The sequence below is a fragment of the Aspergillus nidulans genome, chromosome VIII (genome assembly GCF_000011425.1).
Source record: "Aspergillus nidulans FGSC A4 chromosome VIII".
Classification (NCBI taxonomy): domain Eukaryota; kingdom Fungi; phylum Ascomycota; class Eurotiomycetes; order Eurotiales; family Aspergillaceae; genus Aspergillus; species Aspergillus nidulans.
This window is the reverse complement of record NC_066264.1, coordinates 199,403-219,424: the sequence shown is the minus strand read 5'-3', so window position 1 is coordinate 219,424 and position 20,022 is coordinate 199,403. Positions and strand designations below refer to the sequence as shown.

Here is a 20,022-nt window from a genome sequence, read left to right as displayed (position 1 = left end):
GTTCGCATCATGAGACGCATAAATCGGTCACGCCCGGGTATCCCTCCGAGAAGAAACTAAAAGTACCTTCAGCTTTAGGAATGGATTAGTATTGCTGGGTCGGCATTTTTAGGCCTAGATTTGCACCCATATATCGACACTCCACATAAGTATTTCATGAACGAATACAGTGTCAAATAAATGATTCGGCTCTAGAAGAGCCTTCGTAATGCATTGTGTTGTATCGATAAAGGGCAGCAGACCGGTGACACTGCGAGAAGTGGCTTCAATGGCTTTTTCCCATGCGGGCTCTGAGAACCCTTTGAATTATCTTAGAATCATATATTCCAGCGCAGCTTTTTATTCCAAGGGTGGATAATGGCAAGAGAGGCGATATATATCTGGCTCTCGTAGCCAAGGTATTCGGGAATTGAATATGGCTGTTTATGGTAAATAAAAGACGAACAGGACAAGGGAAAAAGTCCTTTTCAAATATTTTGGTTAAGCGAAATAAAATACATATAAAAAAGTTGAGCTTTTTGTGACCGATTCGACGGCGGTCTATTCCCTACTAGGTGAAAGTCGTCAAGAGAGGATGAAGCCCTAAGTCTAGTAATGGCTGGTCCCTTCAAAAATATATTTCAAGTAGAAACCTCGAAGTTGGCCTGCCTCGAGCAAAACTTCTAAAAAAAATGTCGATATCGACGATCGTATTAGTTAATTAAGATTATTGATTTTCATACCGTAGTAAGACCTAGAATAAATCAAGGTCAGTTTTGGTAGCTTTGTGAGTTCGGTGGCGATGGCGACACAACCAATCTTTGTTAAATCCATATAATTATGTTAAAAAACCTGTTTCAACAACTAGCTCGCATAGCTCAGTTGGTAGAGCGCGTGACTAGTAATCACGAGGTCAGCGGTTCAAGTCCGCTTGTGAGCATTGCTTTTTGCCTTTTTTAGACCCACTCCAGGCTTCCGTTTCTTAGTGAGCATGCCGAGGCGGCTAGGGTTCGGGTACGAAATGGTAGGGGAACAATCATTGCAACCAATCATTTTAATCCTCAATATCGTCATACGCAAAGGGACAGAACCGGACTGGCGGAGGCTGTGCCTTGCACCTGGTCCCAGATGAGCTGAGATACGATAGGTAAATGCTCGTAATCGTCAAAGGTTGGTCGATATTATCACTATCCTAGCTATGAAAGAAAGCAGAGAAAGCTTGTCTTTGATGTGGTGACCCCCTATCCTGGTCGGTGTCCTGCCAATACTATTTACTGGCAGCCAGTTTGATGGAGCAATTTTAGCCTACCTCGTCAGGCGACAGTCCGATAATTTAGAGACTCAAGGAAACCGATGGCGGACTGCGGCTAGGAGGAGATAATATTCCTGCAGTGAGACTGCCTGACGACCAACGATAATCCAATTGACTTACGATCAGGATCCGAGAACTTTTGCTTTTACGTCCACTATAATGTATGAAACTACAGCTAGCTACATTCGCACATGTAAAGTTAAACTATGCTTACTTATCTTTACCGCGACAGCACGGAAGAGCCCCACTGATCTGGTCCTCCTGTTGTTGACTTACCTGTCACTCACGCTTTTCTATACCGGCTGACACAGCCAGTCCAGACCAACATCAGGCAACAGGGCTGTATCCTCTTCTATCTGGTGAAGTTAGAGCCGTTCGTTATCCATATCTCAGGTTTTTTTTCTGGGCAGAGCGGTAGTATACTTAACGTAGTATACTTAACTGCTTCAGAGTAAAGCATACCTACAGTGAACTCCCTGGAATTTAAAACTCCGGCGCCATGTTCAGGACAAGCTCCTCCGACGGTCATTCTATTCGACCGATTAGTCAATATCCCCCAGATTTCACAGCATTCTAGCTGGTGGAAAGGATCTCAGTGCTTCGTGCTTCATTCGACCGGAGATTGACCTCCGAAGTCCGACGGAGTCCAGTCCTAGGGGACTCCCGAAGGACATCACCCTGGGACAGACCGGTGATAGCTTATAAACCTCATTTGATCGCATTCTCTGGTGACAGTCGCAATGCTATTTAACTGTGCCAGACCCAGGGCCACAAGTATCCACCATCAGCTCCGATATTCACGCAGTCTTTTCTCGAGATTCAACAGTGGTAGTCCTAAACTGGTCGACACCGTTAAAATGAGCACCCCTGACATCACCCTATACACCGATAACACTCCTAATGGGCACAAGATCCCCATTATTCTCGAGGAGCTCGGTCTCCCCTACAAGCTCGAGCAGGTCTCCATCCAGACCGGCGAGCAGAAGAAAGAGTGCGCTGCTCATTCTAATTCTAATCTCATCAGCTACAGAGGCTAATTCCACAGATGGTTCCTCAAGATTAACCCGAACGGGCAGATACCCGCTCTGACTGACGGCAAGCAGCGTGTCTTCGATAGCGGCGCCATCCTGCTATACCTGGCCGATAAATATGACGCAGAGGGCAAGGTCAGCTATAAGCCTGGAACGCCTGAGTATTATGAGCAGCTGAGCTGGATCTTTTGGCAAATTGGCGGCCTTGGACCGCAGGGTGGTATGTCACGGCGACGAGCCGTACCTCCATCTGATGATTATAATACCATTACTGACGGTAACCTGCTAGGCGCCGCCCTCTCCTTCTCAACCTTTGCCCCCGTCCGCTCCGACTACGCGATCGAAAAGTTCCTGAGTGGCTACAAGAACCTTCTCGGAGTTCTCGAGTACAGACTCGAGGAATCGCCCTACTTGGCTGGAGAGAAGTATACGATCGCGGATATTGCAAGCTTCACATGGGCGGCCCAGGGGGCGGCCGCGCTCGATATTGATCTTGCCGAGTGGCCGCATGTCAAGGCGTGGACTGACAAGATTGTGCAGCGGGGCGCTGTCCAGAAGGGTCTTGTGACACCAAAGCCGCCGTTTGACTTGGAGCAATTCAAGGTGATATTGCGCGGGCAGCGGGAGGCGCTTATGAAGAAAGAGAACAGTGACAAGCATTAGCTATCCATCGCGTAGTTATATCCATCTGGACCGATGAGGAATGAAATGAATCGAATGCTGCGTGTTCACTCGATCAAAGCTCACTTCACGGCTCAAGTTAGAATACAATTTGATCAGTTTACCCAGCCATCGGCCCGGAGCGCATTAGATCCCTCATATTGGTTGAACCATGTTTCCACTGGGAGTTGATCCAAGTCACCGAGAATCTGGTCTATGTAATCGCCCACGCCATTGACTCATAGTATCTGCGCGATGACACGACGAACGGTGAGAGGCTAAAGAGCTGGCATGTTTATCGTATCTGTAAGGCCCAGTGTTAGGACGCGAGTGGAACGGAGTAGAGGTCGCTTAGACCTCGCTCTCGTTGGGATGGATTATGTACTCATGAGAGCCTACGAATGCCTAGGAATGGACTCAAAATACAATAGAAATTCGCCAAACAGTCGGCGGAACTACAGTATTAGTGTGAGAGTATTTGATGTACTGTCCACATTCGCCCGTCAAGTTTGGTGACGCCAGGGACAAACATATTCAAAATCCGCAGTACGTTTTTCTTCGAATCGGGCTAGAAGGCGATATATTCAGGGCACTATTAACTTCCAACATAATATACTGTCGGAGCCCCAGATCTCGTGGCCTCGTTCTGTGTATCTACTAGTGTTATACGAAGTGGTGAATTGCAGTCATAGTCTGGGCACTTGACTCTGGCAATGAGCAAGCTTCGCTCAAAATATGTTTTACGTTTAACTGTTGTATCATTCGAGGTTACAGGTAATGATATTTTTTATTAATCTAACTGACGGCCGACCGCCTGGGTCACGGTCGGGCTATCGCCCTGCGTGCCAGGCTCATGAATATGGGATATGGGCATATTGACTAGCTAGACCTAGCATTTCTCAGCTAGATCTATCCGTTTCCTGACTATGATCTATACCAGATCTGATATCTAGAAAAAAGATACTTGCTGATATTTGTATACTCTGCAACATTCGGTACGTATTTGCTACCGGAGACGCGATCCGTGTATCCTTAGCTTATTCAGGAACTTGTCTGCTTGAACGATGTAACACGCCAAGACTTCTTTGACTCGTGGGGTGGGGACTAGCTGATTGCTTCATTGGATCGCGAGTGCGGCGGCTCGCGGAAGGGAGGGTCCGGTAGCGCGCCATTTGTCTCGGCCTTAGTGCTTAGTGCCAAAATGCGGGGCCGACTGACATGGATTGGGTTTGTCCCGATGCGCCTCCAATCTCGCCAGCTGAACGCGCAGTGAGAATTGTCCCGCACTCCCCCGTAATACTGTGGGGTATGCTCTATTACCAACTCGACATTGATTTTTTCTGCTGCTGCTGTGAACTCCCAACCCCCCATCGGCTGTCATTCTCTAAAGCTGGGACGCGACGCCCGCCAGCCAAACGGCCAGGTAGGCCATATGACCAACCTGGTTACAAGCGTCAAAATGAAAGGAACTAACGGATACTTGGAATAATGAGTAATGAAAGAAGGTAGCATTGGGAGAGCTGGAGTCGCATCTCCCCTTGATGTTCAAGGTCGTATTAGCCTGACGCTAACGGGAAGTCCATACCTGCCTACCACCGCTTGTCGGCTAATCTACTTCAGCTTTTATAGCCGAAGCGACTCCGGTGCAGTAGGACTGTCAAAAAACAATCAGGTGAGGTGATGTATGTTTATTTAAAGGCCCAAAAAATTCTATTTAACAAGATACGTCTATAGCCGCCTTTGTCGTCTCAAGGCACAGCAGCGTATCCTTGCATCGAAACAGATATGTGCTAAGTATGTGGTCATATAGTCTTTCCTATTCTTACATCCCATCGTGCACTGTACTTTGCTTGTGATGCTGCGGCCGTGGGGCGCTCGTGACGGGTTGGGCCCTCACGCACCGGTGCTTTTCGCCCACGTGTAGACAAGGCCGCTGATGAACCCAAGCACGATGGCAGATACACTCCCGAAAGTGACGGGGGCCGCGAAGAAGACAATGCCGGCGACCGCAAGAGGAAGCTTGTTTAGGGCGCCCACCATGGCGTAGGTGGTAGACGAGGTCGCTCGTACACACCAGGCGGTGCAGTACGAGATGAATATGGCGGCCACGCCAGAATAGAAGATTCCGATCACTAAGCTTTGTCGCGACTCGGCAGGAAAGTTCCGCTGCAGGTTCTCAGAGGACCAGTCCTCGACGAGCAAGGAAGAGAGCAGCAGGATAGGGACGCTGAGCAGGTTGTTGTAGAACATGACTAGATTGGCCGCGCCATCAGTGAAAATGCTTTGCTTACGAGCCCTGTACACGCACCGTCCCAGTTGTCAAAATTCGTCTTCTTGATCACCCGGCGCATGCCCAATGCGTACGACGCGGAGAAGACCACGTTCGTCCCCATCCAGGCGTAACCAGCGTTGAGAGCCGACAGGGTCGCCACTGCCGAGTCAGAGCTGGCTTTTGCCGTTGCGGCGGTTGCGATCTGGATGTCGGCCCAGGCTGCCACCACGGAGCTGAGCACCATCAAGCCGAAAGACAGCAGGGCAAGAGGCTTCACGCTGCCTCCGACCATGAAGACTTCGCCGTACGCGATGACGATGATTGTCAGGTTCTTGAAGATCGTATAAACGGGAACAGACAGGAATTGCAGCGCTTTGTTGCCCGTATAAATCATTCCGACCAGCAGTAAGGAGATCGGCAACCCTGCGATTGAAAAGGTCAGCGTTTGCATACCGCTGGGCCTTGGGTGGAAGTCTCCTACACGTCTGAGCCTTCTTCAAGTCAAAGAGGCCGAGGTTCTGGATAAGGCCAGCCTTCTTGCAAACCATTATCGCTACAGTGCCAATGAAGGACTCGTCAAGTTAACGTCCATCTTGCTTTTATGGCGTAAAGAAATAGTAGAAGTCATAGAAATAATAAATTTTTAAATTTATTATTGTTGTTTTTAACAAAACAAGACAAGCAACACACCTGGATAGCGAGATAAAGAAAGCTCAGGTTCCAGCTGGCGCCGGAAACGACGTACTTGTTCACCAGGGTCATGCTGATGGAGGAGAGGCAGTACGCGAGCACTGCAGCGGCGGCATTATTGCTTATTTTTGACGCGAAGCTCGTCACGGATCCAGAATTCTCGACATCACGCTGTGACTGAAGCTCGTAGGTAGGAAGCAACTCGTCCTTGCTAATGCCGTTTCGCGTGCTCGCCATTACGCTCAGGGGGAGAAACAAGATGGGGAGAGTTGCCAGCCGGTGCGAGGCACGTCACTGTAAAAAGAGGAAAACGAGGTAGCGAGGGAAGAGTGCGATAGATGCGTTGCTTAGGGTAAGAAAAGGCAGAAAGAGATGCAAAAAGTGCAAAAAAAATCAATTGAATCTGACAGGATAATTTCACAATTCACCCCCAGTGATGGATGGAGGTCAGCTGACCTGCAGCCCTTGCAGAGTCGACTAAACCAGATTAGGGATTTAGATACATTCGTTCGAAGTAGAATTCTTATACTAATTTCATGCATCAGCAAATGGGCGATTCAGGCACCACAACCAGGTAGAAAGAAAGAAGGCGATGCTGCCGTTGCGCCCCCAATGCTGTGGCAGAGGCGGAGACTTCGATCGGTGCCGGCATGGGGAAAACAGCACAGGCCCGACAGCTCTGAAAATGATTTGAAGGGTAATGTCTCGTTGCCAGAGACCACAGCCTGGCCGCTTTTCTTGGGAAACAGCTAAGGAATGACCAGCTTCCGAGTTTGTGTACAACCATTAGACGCTGACCTCAACCAACGGAACCGCAGGGCAGCATAACTGGTTGGGGTTCGTGCTCGCTGCTACTCTAGTTATATTGCCCTAGACGAGTACCCAGAGGATAGCTTCTTGCTCTGATAGGGGCCTGTTTCGGGCGATGATTAGGGATGTCTAATGATCCGAATTGCAATACGGGACCAATAAACCTCTGTCCATCCAGCGAGGGGTTCCTGGCCCCTCACTACTGCAAGGGCAGTGGTAAATGTACAAAGAAAAAAATGAGTGAAGGGCAAGAATAGAGATTCCCACAAAAGCACAGGGCTGGCGTTTGCCGAATCCCCTCTAACAGGAGCAACATACGGCTTTTACCCACCTGCAAAACTCGATGCTGGTCAACTGCGCTACCCGACGCTCTTCCTCTAGATAGGGCATTTCGGTTTCCTATAACATAAGATTGCTAACTGGTGTGTCCAAGTATGAGACCATATGCCACACACCAGACTACCTGGCTCATATTTAAGAATTCAGCTATCAATGAATATCGCAAAGGTCCCTGCTTACAGACCATTTACTCAGGCCAGGCTACGGTATAACATATCTTGCAATCAGATTGATATACCTTTCCACTCTCTTCGTCGTCAATTTTCAGGCATATGTTGTTTGCAGTGTAGGAATTAGTCCTACTTCTGCAGAGGTGAATGGCCATAAACGGAGGTGAGCATTCCGCCCTGAGACGAGTACATGGCTCACAGCGGCCGGATATGCTGGGGAATTGGCACACTCAGTATGCTCTACCTAGGCTAAGAAACATGGGCTCTCGAATAAAATTTGAAGATAGGCAATGCATTGCTAGACGATTCTACACAACTGCGATCATAAGGAAATCCAAATATACGCACTTTGTGAATCCTCATCCAGCAATAGCGGATGACTAGTGCTAGTTAAACCAAGAAAGCATGCGGAAAGAAGAGCTGAACGAGCTAACACTACGAGTTACGGACCGGAAAGAGAAAAGGGATATAGATAGAGCCGGGCCAAAAAAGCAACAGAAAAAGTCCCAACACTCGACTTGGATCATCCTCATATCAAGACATTCAAAACCTCCATTAGTAAACTCTTGAGCGGCTTCGCTGGTGCAAGCGGCAGACCCATCAACTCAGCAACAGCAATCTGTGCACTATGCACGCTGTACTCGATATCCAATGTGGAATCTGCGGGAATCTCGACAAACTGACCCACGCAGCCAATGTTCGTCGTCCACCTCGGAATGACAGGGGGACGGTCATTGCAGCTGCGGGTAAGAAGAGGAGCTGTGCCCAGCGGCAGGCCGCATGGGATGGTTCTGGCTTCAGCGAGGATGGTGGTAGCTTCGGTGGAATCCTCACTGCAACAGCCAAGATGGAAGAGAACCTCCTTTAAAATCTCTTGCCCCGTGCATTGCCACATTTCTCTTTTGACAAAATTGCCCTCGACGCCGGGATTCAGTGCATATCCCAGCATTATGGTCACATTTTCGGACTGAGTCGAGAAGACGGGTTGATGCGGAACGCTGATCGTCACACCCCAGTTGCTTCCGCTTAGGGAGAGGAAGGCCCCTGTTCCTGGCTTCTCCTGAGTAAGCCTCTCGTAGATGTTGGCAAAACCAGGGCCTGTGAATGTTGTTGTGAAGGTTTCGACGGTCGACTCTGGAATACGAGGCAAAAAGTTCATAGGGTTGCCGAATTTGGAGGACTTCTGGGCCAGTTTCTCCCAGAGCTTCCAGTCGCCATCCAGCACCTCTTCCCAGTTGGAAGTGAGCCCTTCAGGCGGCGTGGTATCTGACCCCATGGCAGCCCCTGAAGTAGTTGAACCAAGAGTTACAATAAGGATATCTTGCGGATCAAGCGTGATGAGTTCCTGATTTCCGGCTTCTGTCATAACCTCAATTTCAGAAATCGTGGTGGGTCCGCCTTCAGGATAGGCCTTAAGATCTGATACTTGCTGGTGAAAGCGAAAGTCAACACCTTGTTGCTTGAGAAAGGCTGTCAGCGGCTGAACAACAGACTCAACCAGGTTATAGTCAGTCCGTTGCTGCTCCCGTATCCTGTCGAGAGATCGCAAATCGCCAAGGTATTTGCGAAGATGACGCTGAAATTCAACCGCACTATGCCAAGTGTGAAGCCCAAATCTGCGAGTAGGTTTTTGTCAGAAGGATCATCATTATCAAGTGAAAATGGGTAGAGATGTGATGATTGGAGAACTCACGTCGTCGACCAGAGCATCCAGAACTCAGTTTCGAAAAACGCTGCATCAAAAATATCCTTGATGCTTTTGCTATCTATTGCACTCTCGTGTTCTAGCAAAAACCCAACAAGTGCCATCCGCTGAGTTATCCCAATCTGAACGCCCTTGTGATGAGACACCTCCGGCCCTGAGAGGCCTTTGGTGACGAACCTTGCCGGCAGAGTATGATGCTTCCTGGGATCTTTTGAGGAACCGCCAATGCCTCCAGCCACAAATAGACCTTCAGCAAGGTTTCCATGGCGATTAGTGCTGGCTTCGAACGGGTATATGTAGCCATAGTCGTAGGTCCTAGTCACATTTGCCGCCACTGTCGAGCGGCCACCGGCCTCCCTATCGTGAACAGCCTGCAAGATAGATTTTTCAGAGTTTTCTGGGCTCGGTATTAGTGCTAAGAGCCGCTCGACACAGCTGCCATGAAAGTGCGGTGTGCATTCATAAGGGAGGAAATAACCGCTGTCTTCGGTTCCCTGCATGCTCATCCCTCCGCCGGTTCCCTTGTGCGTATCTATGAGATGGACATTGGGCCCGGGGACTTTGGCTTCCCTGATCAGGTGCACTGCTGCAGTGAGCGAAGCAATACCGCTACCAACAAGCCAGGCTTGGACATTGTTGGGATCGCGGGAAAAGTCATGCGTGTTCGTCATATTAGATAATGGTGATTTTGACAGTGATTTTTTTTTTTACGCCTGGGGCTTGATTCAAATAGTGTGGAAGAAGTGCTCTTGACACTGTTCAATTTATATGGGCGTCTACAAATGGTCTTTGCATATGCTTATGGTCGCCGGATGGGCTGACAGCAATCGCCATGTTTTTTTTCGAGATCATGGTTGGAATCTCCTGACCGTCTGCGGGCTGAGTCGCCTGATGGGTGGCTCGATATCGCATCGTTCTCCCAGTGGTCGACCCAGAGGAAAAGTCAAGATCAACCCTGGCGCAAATCATCGTTCCACTCAACAAGGTTATTGACAGACTGTGGTATTTTGTGGGGTAATTATGTGGCTTCCTCGATAAGATGTATTTTGAGACTGGCCTAATGCGAAAATGCATTGCATTCTAGCAACCATGATATTGCTTTGTCGTTGCTTCTCTAGAGGGAAGACTCCGACGCATCCTGACATAGTCCTGAGCATTCATAAAGTATAGTCCTATTTTAAAAGATCATGATTCAGAAACGCATCTGTGTGACAGCCATCGGCGCGAAACACCTATCAAGAGCAAAGTCGCCTCTCGCCCCTCAGTTTTCTCTAATCTACCCCGCAGAATAACGTCTTACGTTGTAGATCCAGACCATCTGACCGTCCCGTGAAGTGGTGGAAAAATGATCTTGACTCATCGAAACGATAAATCTTCGGTCGTGGCCTAGCCCAATGGCTAGGTTCAAGAGGGTACGGATGGCCTGGCCGGGTCTAGGGCGATCATTCAACACAGTTTAAATTATGTTATTGGCACTGAAACTGCCCTGTATCTTCTCCTGATATTCAAAAATCGCAATATCTTCTCTATCCAGCTTTTCAATTCTATGCACAACCACAGAAATGTCATTCCCCGATCACAAAGATACTGAAGCATACACTGAATACATATCTTTTTACGCCACAAGGCGAACCTATACCGAACCATTGCAACAGGTGCAGAATCAGAGACAGGAATTACAACAAGAAAATGATCATGGCGAGACGCAAGATCATGAAGGGAAATACATTGCTCAACAAAGAGCGAACAAACCCGCCGCCGCTCTTCAGACTGAACTAACCGAATTGCAAGAAAAGCCGTTTCGGCCTCGAACCCCACGGCGGGCACAAAGTTGGAGTATGGAAGACCAAAAGCATGAGTTCCATCGGCGGCTGATGGATTTTGGGAAAGGCGCGGAGCGTGGGTTCTCGGAGACTTGAGGTATATCTGAATCCTCGGTCGACTTGAATTCTTGGTCGGATTTCTACGCTTTGTATATTAGCTGTCCTTGTGCACCCATCGCTGACCTATATTACTTTTTTATTGCAGCTGACAGAATTTGACTAGGCTTGAGCATTGTACACAATCCGGTGGACACCTTTCATGAATGCCAGCTAAGAAAATCTGCAATTGGACTTCCAGGTGCCCACCTCATTGAATTGTTGCTACTGTAAACCCGCCTACTCTGCTTAGAGCCACACAGAGTCAGCCTCATAGCATCTCTGTCACGACGCACGCCAACACTGGTGGCGATGGTTTGTCACTGACAAGGTCGGATTCCATTAAGGTCACATTGTATCGCCGGTCCAGTTGCAATGCGGCAACTCAGCTCCAGGTGTAGGGGCGATGTGGCACCTGTGGCACAAGGTTGAGCTCTGACCAATGTTGAATCTCGCGTAGGTCTGCTCTGAAGCTGATGCAGGAGACTTGATATGTTCCGCATGGACCAACATGATTATATCCACAAATTTTGCTGCACATTCTTCAACAATAGCCACCATTTAATACTTGCTTGGTAGAGTCTAGAGTAGGTATTGTTTGTGTAACTTATCCAGGCCTGTTTCAACCAAGAGGATAATGGATACGTGCCCCGGGGCGGGCTCGGTGCTGTATACTTGTCTTAGTATTTCCTTCTTCCTGCTAGCCAGTATATCACACTTAAGGAAAGCTCAGAAAGTTACATATAATCAAACTTGCCATGGTAGATTTGCAGAGGTATCGCACTTTAAGAGAAATTGGGTGCAACTGTGGGTTGTTCTTTGCGTAGCCATCGCTGATATTATGCTCAGCGAATCGGGCGGACTTTGCGACCCTTTATCTCAAAGTATGATCTTCCAGGCAAGGAAGAGCTCGTAATAATGATATCCAGACAATGATTTTTCTATATCTGCGACATCGGGTTGACTGGCGTTCAAGTCGAACGACAATTTGCCATCGGGCGGAGTATTCTTAACTTCTCAGAGGAGAGGAGCTGAACTATTGCGCTGACTGGAAAGCGACAGTTACAATGTCTATCGATCGCTTGAGACCTTTGAGAGCTTGATAGTCTCTAAGATACGTGGGTTCTACATATCTTCAGATTCGTAGATAGAGTCAAGCGCGCTATCCTGCTATTTTCCGCAACACTACGCTGAAATCGAAGCCTTCCCCCGGCACAACCGCGGAATATCGCCTGATTTATATGATGATAGTTCTGACGATTGCTTTAATGTGTGGCGGTTAAAACATTCCCCTACAGTGTAACATGGCAGCTTCTCGCCAATAGTTCCTTTGCGTTCGCGGGGTTCAGTATTAAAGGTCACAGCAAACCAGCCGTTCGTTCCGTCACTTGCACCCACATATTAGAGATGGTAAAAAGACCCAGATTATTCCGCGCGTCCCAGGGATGAGTCGGGTTGAGAAGCGCCAAGTCGAAATTGCGCAGGAGCTACGACAGTCAGCGTATCATCCAGAAGGCAGCAAGCCCGCACTAAGACCTGTTTCAGCTCACCTCAAATATCATCTTCCCAATCTCAACCTGGGCCACTGGTTTTCCTAAGCACTGGAACTTCCCGTGCCCGAAGATAAGGTCGTTGGTCCGAACCATGAGAGCCAACTTGGTAGGGTTTGGTTCAAGAAGCCACCGCTCCGGCCGAAAAGCCTTTGCGTCCTTACCGTATATCTTCTCGCTGCGGTGCATGGCATATGCCGAGTACCCGATGCAGACACCACCAGGGAGAAATATGGACTGGCCATTGACGACGACTGTGTCGCCGTCTTTGGGCACATCGCGCGGGAAGATGTTCGACACAGGTGGCCAGACCCGTAGCGCCTCGCGGATAACAGCTTGGAGATATGGAAGCTGTTTAGCCTGCGCGGCGGTAATGAGGCCTTGTCCAGCAGACGGAGCAAGGCCCCGGTGCACGGCATCATCGATCTCCCGTTGCAACTTGACGTAAACCCGGGGATTTGTCATGAGGTGCAGCAGCGTGCCACGAATGGCGCCGGCAGTGGTGTCGGAGCCCGCGAGTATCTGCTCTAACGCCTCAGTACGCAGTTCCTCGCCTGACAAGCCGTGGCGTATGAAAGAGGCCAGCATGTCGGACCGTTTATCGGTAGCGCTCGCGGCGCGCTCGTCGACAAAGCGGAAGCATGTGGTCATCAACCTCCCAAATCCGTTATTGTCCTTGGGCGAGGGTGCAAAGAATTTGCCGATGAAGGGCGCTTGATTGATGTTGCTGAAGCCCAGCGCGAGGGCAGCATTGCCGATTGCGAGACCTTCATCGCTCGATTGGAGGTATTGATCGACGTCGCGGTCAGCTTCCAGCATACCGAATGCCTTGCCGAGGCCGACGCTACTGATGACGTCGAGCGTAAAGTACTGGACCTTCTTTGCTAGATTCATCGGCACAGCCTGCTCGCAGGAGGAGACATATTTGGCGCGGATGAGGTCCAGGAGGTTCTGCAGTTGCTTATCCACAGAAAATTCAAGGTCAGTATTCTCCCTGCCCGAATACTTCGCACCAAAGACCGAGTCAGCAGGCGTCTACGCGGAGTGAGTGTGGAAAATACCCCTGGAGCCATCTGCTTCCTCCTATACTCATGCTTCGCGTTATCCGTCTGGCTGAAGACATTGTCTTTCCGGTATTCAATACGCGCGGCATTGTAGTACCAATCGGAGCGCTTGTAGCCAGGCTTGTTGTTGACGTGCATCCAAACCTCCGGAGACGAGGTGATGAGCACTCGAGGGGCGACTCGGGCGATTGGGCCTGGCCCGATTCAGAACTGTCAGTATCGGGAGACACGGTTGCCAGGTCCTTGTACCATATTTTTCATTAGCCTGGGCATAAAACTCGTGGCAACTGCCCCGAAGCATGGCTATACTATGAGGCCAGTTGGAGATGCCCGTCCAGGCTGGTCCTCTGAAACGCATCAGCTTCGCATACGTCATGATCACCCTTAAAACGTAGAGGGCTAAGAGGCCGCAGAGCAGCGGGATAGCGGGTTCACGTAAAGTGGCTAGTGGCATTTTGTGAGGAAGGAAGAGGTATGTTTGAACTTTAATCTTCTGCAGGTAGAAAGGTCAGCTAATTAAGGGGTGAAGATATCAACTCTCCTTCATCAAGCTACAATGTGGTAGACTAATCTTTTAGGCAGTCATGTGAAAAAAGAGAGACAAAAGGAGGGGTAAGAAAACTGCAGTTGCCTGCAGGGATGAGATATAAGTACGGACTTGCCCTTTTAATGCACACACGGAGTCATGCCACTATATCACTAGAGAAGCTTGAAGCCAGCCTGCAGATCAGGGCCAAGATCCTCATCATAATAATGGAATCGATCTGATTGGCTGTTTTGTCCTCATTGTGAATTTCCAGTAAAGCAGTACTGATCGTTGCCTCCACTTGCTTATACTCCTACCGCAATAAGCCATTATATCGACTACCAGGCCTCTTGTGCTTCGTCTGGGACAACTATTTCCTGAATATAATCACTCAGTAATAGGTGCAGTGATATCAGCTTCGCACGAACTTTAGAATATATTCTAGTGGCAATTATTAATCAGCCTAAAGCACAAGACAATCCTTGCGCGGCGTAAAGCAAGGCATTGACTATGTACTATTTGGATCATACTGACTCAAGCTCATATATGATCTTAGCTCTTTTATTTGTATTATTTTGTTTAGAGGGAGGGGACTGAGATTAGATTGGAAGGCGATTGGGAATCTCAGGGAAGAGCTCCCTCATAGTGGGAAAGACCCAGTTGATCACTTTACTAGCATAGAGCCAGCGATGTCATCACCATCTCCATAATAGCGGGTCCAATAGAATCACCTTCCCATAACCTAGTTTTGTCTCTGACTATAGAGGGCAGAGCAGCAACCGACATTGTAGATCGCGGTAGGGAGGGAAGAGTTCATTCACTATCTTCGGACGCAACGAGATCGTGTAGTTCAAGAGATCTTGCGGACGATAGTTCTGCCAGAACGCACGAGTTTTAGTATCCTGTTTTGTGGACTGAGAGGGTCAAGGCTAAGGAGCGCGCTAAAAACACCCGTCATGACCAAAAATGGACTTGTCGGTGGCGCATGCATTCTAAGACAGCGTATGAAAGTAATGCTCTTAAGCAGCAGGACAGCACCAGTCTGCCGCAAGCCGAACCGTTGATTAAGATTCTAGAGCGGTATGGTCAATTCCCCGCAGGGGGAATTGGTGCGAATTGAACCTATATATTCATGGTTAGTCCAAGCTTTACCTAACTTGAACTCAGCTCGCTCGCGATATGGCGATTTATCGTTTTACAGGCTGGTGGGCAAGGAATTCTCCCATTCTATACAACTGCTGTCTTGCACTCGAGGGTTCGGTTAAAGGCTTGACCAGTATCTGAGTGCCATCCAGCGCTACAAACTTGGTTGGTTGGCAGTGGAAAGAATTAGCAGCCAGCACTTCAGTACAATTATTCCAGGTCCCTCAAGCCGAAATGGCATTCGAGTTAGTAAATGAGGGGCGTCGGATGTCTAAGGTGATAATCTCAGGCCTTGACTTTTGCTCACCTAAAGCGTAAGGGATATACAGCCCCGTATAAGGACACCTTTCACATCAACAAATTTCCTGCTTCTACCTAGTTCTTACCCACTCTACAAAAAAAAAGGCTTTTGAAATCCTCGCGCATTCGATTCCGCTAAAGCCACCCTTCAAGCGAGTCCTTATACCGAATTGCTCTTTACTACGCCCACCCCTTCCAAATCCACGCCTGTCGACTTGGTGCCCTCTACGCCAATGGTCTTGATGTGGGCCCTAGTTGCGAACAAAAAAGAAAAAAAAAAAAGAAAGAAAAGACGAAAAGCGACAAAAGCTTTAGACGTCTCGTGGAATAAGAGAAAAGAGGGAAAAAAAAATAGAAGAGAAGGGATGGAAAGAAATGAAACAGCTACGTGAAGGCATCAATCACATTTACAAACAAAGGTCAGATTAAACTTATGGGGACCTATTCAAGATCATCGACGTCGTATTGAATCATATCAGTAGTGAGACAGGAACGTAATGTCTAAAACTATGAGCCTTGGAAACAAAATTCATCACTGCAGCAACTAAGCCATCTCAATCTGCTCCTCATCTGTCCCCTTCTTCTGCCCTCCTGCACTGAGCCCATCATCAGGAATGACATATGTCGCCCACTGCCTAGCAGGAACGCGATCCTGGAACAACCGCTCAATGTCCGCGTTGCTGCGCCCCGCCGTCTCGCCCACGCAGAACCACGAGTAAGCCAGCAAGAACAGCGTTGTGCCGCCGTAGACAAAGCCAATCATGGGACCTAGGTTGCCGTCATAGTAGATATACGGACTCGTAAAGACCATGAGCCAGACGGTCACGAAGAATACGCCCATCGCGCACGAGGTGATCTTGTTTCTGTTCCGACCAACGGACATCTCCGATGCGATGGAGTACGAGAGCGTGCCGATAGAGAAGTTGTAAAAGATAATGTTGATATATGCGAGGACGACGATGCCGATACCGACGCCGCGGGAGAAGGAGCCATCGGGGGAGCGGGTGGTGCCTAGGCCGCCGACGGTGATCAGGGAAACGAGGATGCCGATTGAGCAGACGATAAGGTTTGTGCGGCGGTTGATTTTGTTTCCCAAGAGGACGGAGATAGCGACTGTGACGATTTGCAGCACGTAGATAATGGTATTGATGGTGAAGGGGTCCGCAACACCGATGGACTGCGCAAAGACAACGCCGTAGGTATACCAAAACTGGATACCGTTGATCTGCTGCACGAACATGGCGCCGCACGCGTAGAAGAGTTTCCGGCGCTCGACAGGGTCTGTGATCAGAGAAGCCCAGGTGGCGTCCTTAGCTTGCTCACGTTCGAGCTGGACCTGGTTTTCGATGGTCTGGATGTCCATAGTTGGATCGTAGTCGCGGTTGCTGCGGTTGATCTTGCGGAGCGCCTTGATGGCCGCATCGCGCTTGTCTTTTGTCATGTACCACACCGGGCTTTCGGGTGTGAAGATCAGGCACAGCAGCATTGTGCCGGGGAGGACGACGAGGAGGCACATAGGGATGCGGTAGGACTGAGCGCTCTGGATGCTCTGCGTGCCCTGGTTGACGCAGGCACCGACGAGCTGGGAAATAGATTGCATGAACTGGAAGCACATGAGGGCAGGACCTCTGATGGCCGATGGGGCAACCTCGCCGATATAAATCAGACAGGTGGCAGTGAACTGCCCAACACCGAGACCAATCAGGACACGGCCGACGTAAAACACAGGGTGCGAGCCGAACGAGCAGGCCTGGACGATGGCTCCGGCGATGATGCAGAGAGAGGCCGAGAAGAAGACAGCGCGTCGACCGAATGCCTCGTTGATCGGGGCGGCGGCCAGGGCGCCGACAAGCTCGCCCACATAGATGATACTGGCAGACAGCGAGAGGAACGCCGTTCCAAGCGAGTATGAACCGTCTGGGTCTTGCTCTCCATAGTCTTTGGCAAACCAGGTCATGCCCTGAATTCCCGTATAGTAGATTGTATCATAACCATAACAGAGGGCACCGATGGCCGCCACCAGGCAATAAGCGATTGCCCGCCGATTCGACTTCCAGTCGACGTTAAGCTGAAGGCCTGCCATTGGGCAAGACTGAGCGAGTTAATAATATTAGAAAAGAAGGGTAAATCCTAGATGAAGAGGACTCAGGAGCCCTGCAAAAGAGCACCAAGTTTGGGAAGCAAACACAAAAAAAATGGAAAGGAATAGAAAAGAAACTGGTAGGGTATCGAGCAGTCTTCTTTATACGCTGGTCTGCTAATTGGAAGTATCATTATGGGCCATGGCAGAGCCAATAATAAGAGAGCCGTGTCGTGACAATATCTCCATGGGGGTGGCTGACCCTGCGAGGGGAAGGTCCAGCATCCCCAACTTTCAGCCAACATGGGGCCCCTCCATCCAGTCATGATGCCCGCCACCTGCCAAGGCAGCCTGGAGAGTTGCCGTGGTCGTACTCGGGCATGATCCGAGCATCGGATGGAGAAACCCATCCCGAAGATACACCGGCGACCCGTGCTAGCCCGATAGCGGACAGCAAACCAGGCCGGGTCTGGCTCATTCCACACGGGCAACGCAGCGCAAAACAACCCCCACGGGGCGCCGAGCCCAGAAAACTTTACTCTTAATGCTTTCCAGACTCTGCCCATCGAGTCATTCACGGTGGGCTTGGCGGCCCGTTGGGGAGATCGGCCAGCAACGGCTGCAATGCTCGTACATCGGCTTCCCGTCGGGATGTCGTCTTGACCTCGTGCTCTTCCTCTCCCGAGTCTATTCAACGTCAAAACCGGCCAGTCTCTGTAATAGCTTCACAAGTTGCTGTTCGAATTTTCTTCGAAGGTGCTGCCAAGAATGGGCGGGGTATGTGTCCACTGCCCACTGTCTCAGAGTATGGTACGCCCGCTGCTCATTTGCAGGTTTCCCCGAAAAGTGACCGGGTGAGGTATATCTGGACCCCTGGTATCCACCCACTGAAGCGTGAATCACTGATCGTCTGTTTTCTTAACTTTATAGTCCGCTTCAGGCTTGGACTGCCAAGGGCCAAGGCCCAGGGCCAAGGGGCTAGAGGACTAGAGTCTCCAACCAGCGGTTCAACCCCTCAATCACAATCTGGAACGACGAGGACCGATGTCTGGGACGACGAAGGATTGGAAAGTCAAACCTCATGGGTTCTTGTCATTGAAGGACCTCCTCGAAGATTGTTTTCCGCGCTGGTCGGGTGTGTTTTGGCTGTACAAGGTCATCGTGCCGCTATTTCTTCAGACCATTCTTTCTCGATATGTTCCATTACGCGTCACTATCCCTTTTGAGTATCCAATCCCATCCGTTGATGTCAGCGGCGATCGCATTCCCATGTCAAAAACTGGTGCTGATTGTCAAACATTCCGACCAAGGTTAGGTGAGAGTTAGGTGATTTTATTGCCAATACTGCGGTTGGACAAGCCTTCTCTAAAGATACAGTTATAAACTCAATTTGGCGGACCATGGAACTTCAGTCTAGTTGTTGGAAGTCTTACCAGGTTGAGAACCCTGGGTCTGGTTGATCGCTATTAATTCTGATTGCTCAAATCGAATTTGAATGTAATGGTTTATAACACGCCTTTTCTACACAACGTTGGCGGCTGGGCCAACGGGCATGGATCGAAAGAACGTAATGATCAAAACTTTAGTAATAGTATAAGCTCAAGTATTCCACTGAACTAGTCTATCGAAGCTGACGATCAATTGCTATCATCCAGTCCATGGTACTGTAATCTTCTCCGCGGGGCCAGAAGCATATCTTGCATTGGGTAGATCCTGAAGCTTCTCTTCCTAACCTGCGACACTTTGGAGGGAAAAGCGAGTTCCGACTCTTTCGAAATCCCTTAGAACAAAGCACCCCCCGAGATGCACAGAAATTTGCATGCTGCTGCGTGAGCTGCTGCGAGTTTATACAGAAGACTGTATTTTTCCCATATGAAACAAATGATATAATAATAATCGGGTCTGATATCGTCCTGCTGTCTAGAACCTTTCGCCAGTAAGCCATATTGTCAAGCAGCGCGCCCGGTGAATCGGCTTTTGTCCTTTTAGAGCCATTCGCGTACCATTGCATTTCTTTGCCGCTCGGCCGTGCTGTGAGATATGAAGAAGTCAAAGAAGGATCGTACTGTACATCTGTTAAACATAGCCTTTCATTTCATTTGTGAGCATTGAGCTCAATGATCAATCGGCTCTTGTGCTCGAAGCCGGGAATGACTACCATGGTTATTATGCTAGATCCCGAGGTTTGGGGGTTTTGTAGAGTTGATTCTAGATGCTCAGACGGGCGTACTATACTTGCTGGAAGTTTGGCAACGGCAATACGAAAGAGCAATGCGTGCAATTAGTGGACAGAGAACCAAGCGAGGTATGACAATGGGACTGGCTTGGGGTTCTGAGTGGCTGCTGTGGTCTGGCGGTGATCTGGCGTTTGTCAGAGGTATATCATCGTTCGCCAACACGACCATTCATCAAGCAATACTATAGCAGGAACATATGAATTACATTTACCTGCTTATCGCTCACTGGTATGTC

The 20,022-nt window shown here is 49.3% G+C and overlaps 5 protein-coding genes across 5 annotated transcripts, besides 1 other annotated feature; 1 reads left to right on the top strand and 4 right to left on the bottom strand.

Annotated features, from left to right (window-relative positions):
* Nucleotides 1-20,022: part of a sequence feature (contig 1.172 1..523550(1)) that runs on past both edges of the window.
* ANIA_09299 (glutathione S-transferase family protein) lies at nucleotides 2,149-2,985 on the top strand (the record flags this gene model as incomplete). Its single annotated transcript, XM_677476.1, has 3 exons — nucleotides 2,149-2,282; nucleotides 2,337-2,542; nucleotides 2,612-2,985. The coding sequence occupies 3 exons, from the start codon at nucleotides 2,149-2,151 to the stop codon at nucleotides 2,983-2,985; spliced, it is 714 nt and encodes a 237-aa protein (XP_682568.1).
* ANIA_09298 (GDP-mannose transporter gmtB) lies at nucleotides 4,876-5,802 on the bottom strand (the record flags this gene model as incomplete). Its single annotated transcript, XM_677475.1, has 3 exons — nucleotides 4,876-5,234; nucleotides 5,291-5,677; nucleotides 5,736-5,802. 3 exons carry the CDS (start codon nucleotides 5,800-5,802, stop codon nucleotides 4,876-4,878), a joined length of 813 nt encoding a protein of 270 aa, XP_682567.1.
* Nucleotides 7,599-9,674, bottom strand: ANIA_09297 (oleate hydratase). The gene is made up of 2 exons (XM_677474.2): nucleotides 8,957-9,674; nucleotides 7,599-8,879 (listed from the first exon to the last, which is right to left on the bottom strand). The coding sequence occupies exons 1-2, from the start codon at nucleotides 9,637-9,639 to the stop codon at nucleotides 7,793-7,795; spliced, it is 1,770 nt and encodes a 589-aa protein (XP_682566.1). The 5' UTR covers nucleotides 9,640-9,674; the 3' UTR covers nucleotides 7,599-7,792.
* Nucleotides 12,120-13,955, bottom strand: ANIA_09296 (protein CYP535D1; the record flags this gene model as incomplete). Its single annotated transcript, XM_677473.2, has 3 exons — nucleotides 12,120-12,374; nucleotides 12,438-13,472; nucleotides 13,599-13,955. The coding sequence occupies 3 exons, from the start codon at nucleotides 13,953-13,955 to the stop codon at nucleotides 12,246-12,248; spliced, it is 1,521 nt and encodes a 506-aa protein (XP_682565.1). The 3' UTR covers nucleotides 12,120-12,245.
* On the bottom strand, nucleotides 15,905-17,553 carry ANIA_09295 (uncharacterized protein; the record flags this gene model as incomplete). The annotated part of the gene is made up of 1 exon (XM_677472.2): nucleotides 15,905-17,553. The coding sequence occupies one exon, from the start codon at nucleotides 17,551-17,553 to the stop codon at nucleotides 16,015-16,017; it is 1,539 nt and encodes a 512-aa protein (XP_682564.1). The 3' UTR covers nucleotides 15,905-16,014.

Coding starts and splice junctions, on each gene's coding strand:
- ANIA_09297 (XM_677474.2), bottom strand. CDS start 9,639: ATGACGAACACGCATGACTTTTCCCGCGATCCCAACAATGTCCAAGCC. Junction 8,880..8,956: donor TGGATGCTCTGGTCGACGAC/GTGAGTTCTCCA, acceptor ACCTACTCGCAG/ATTTGGGCTTCACACTTGGC.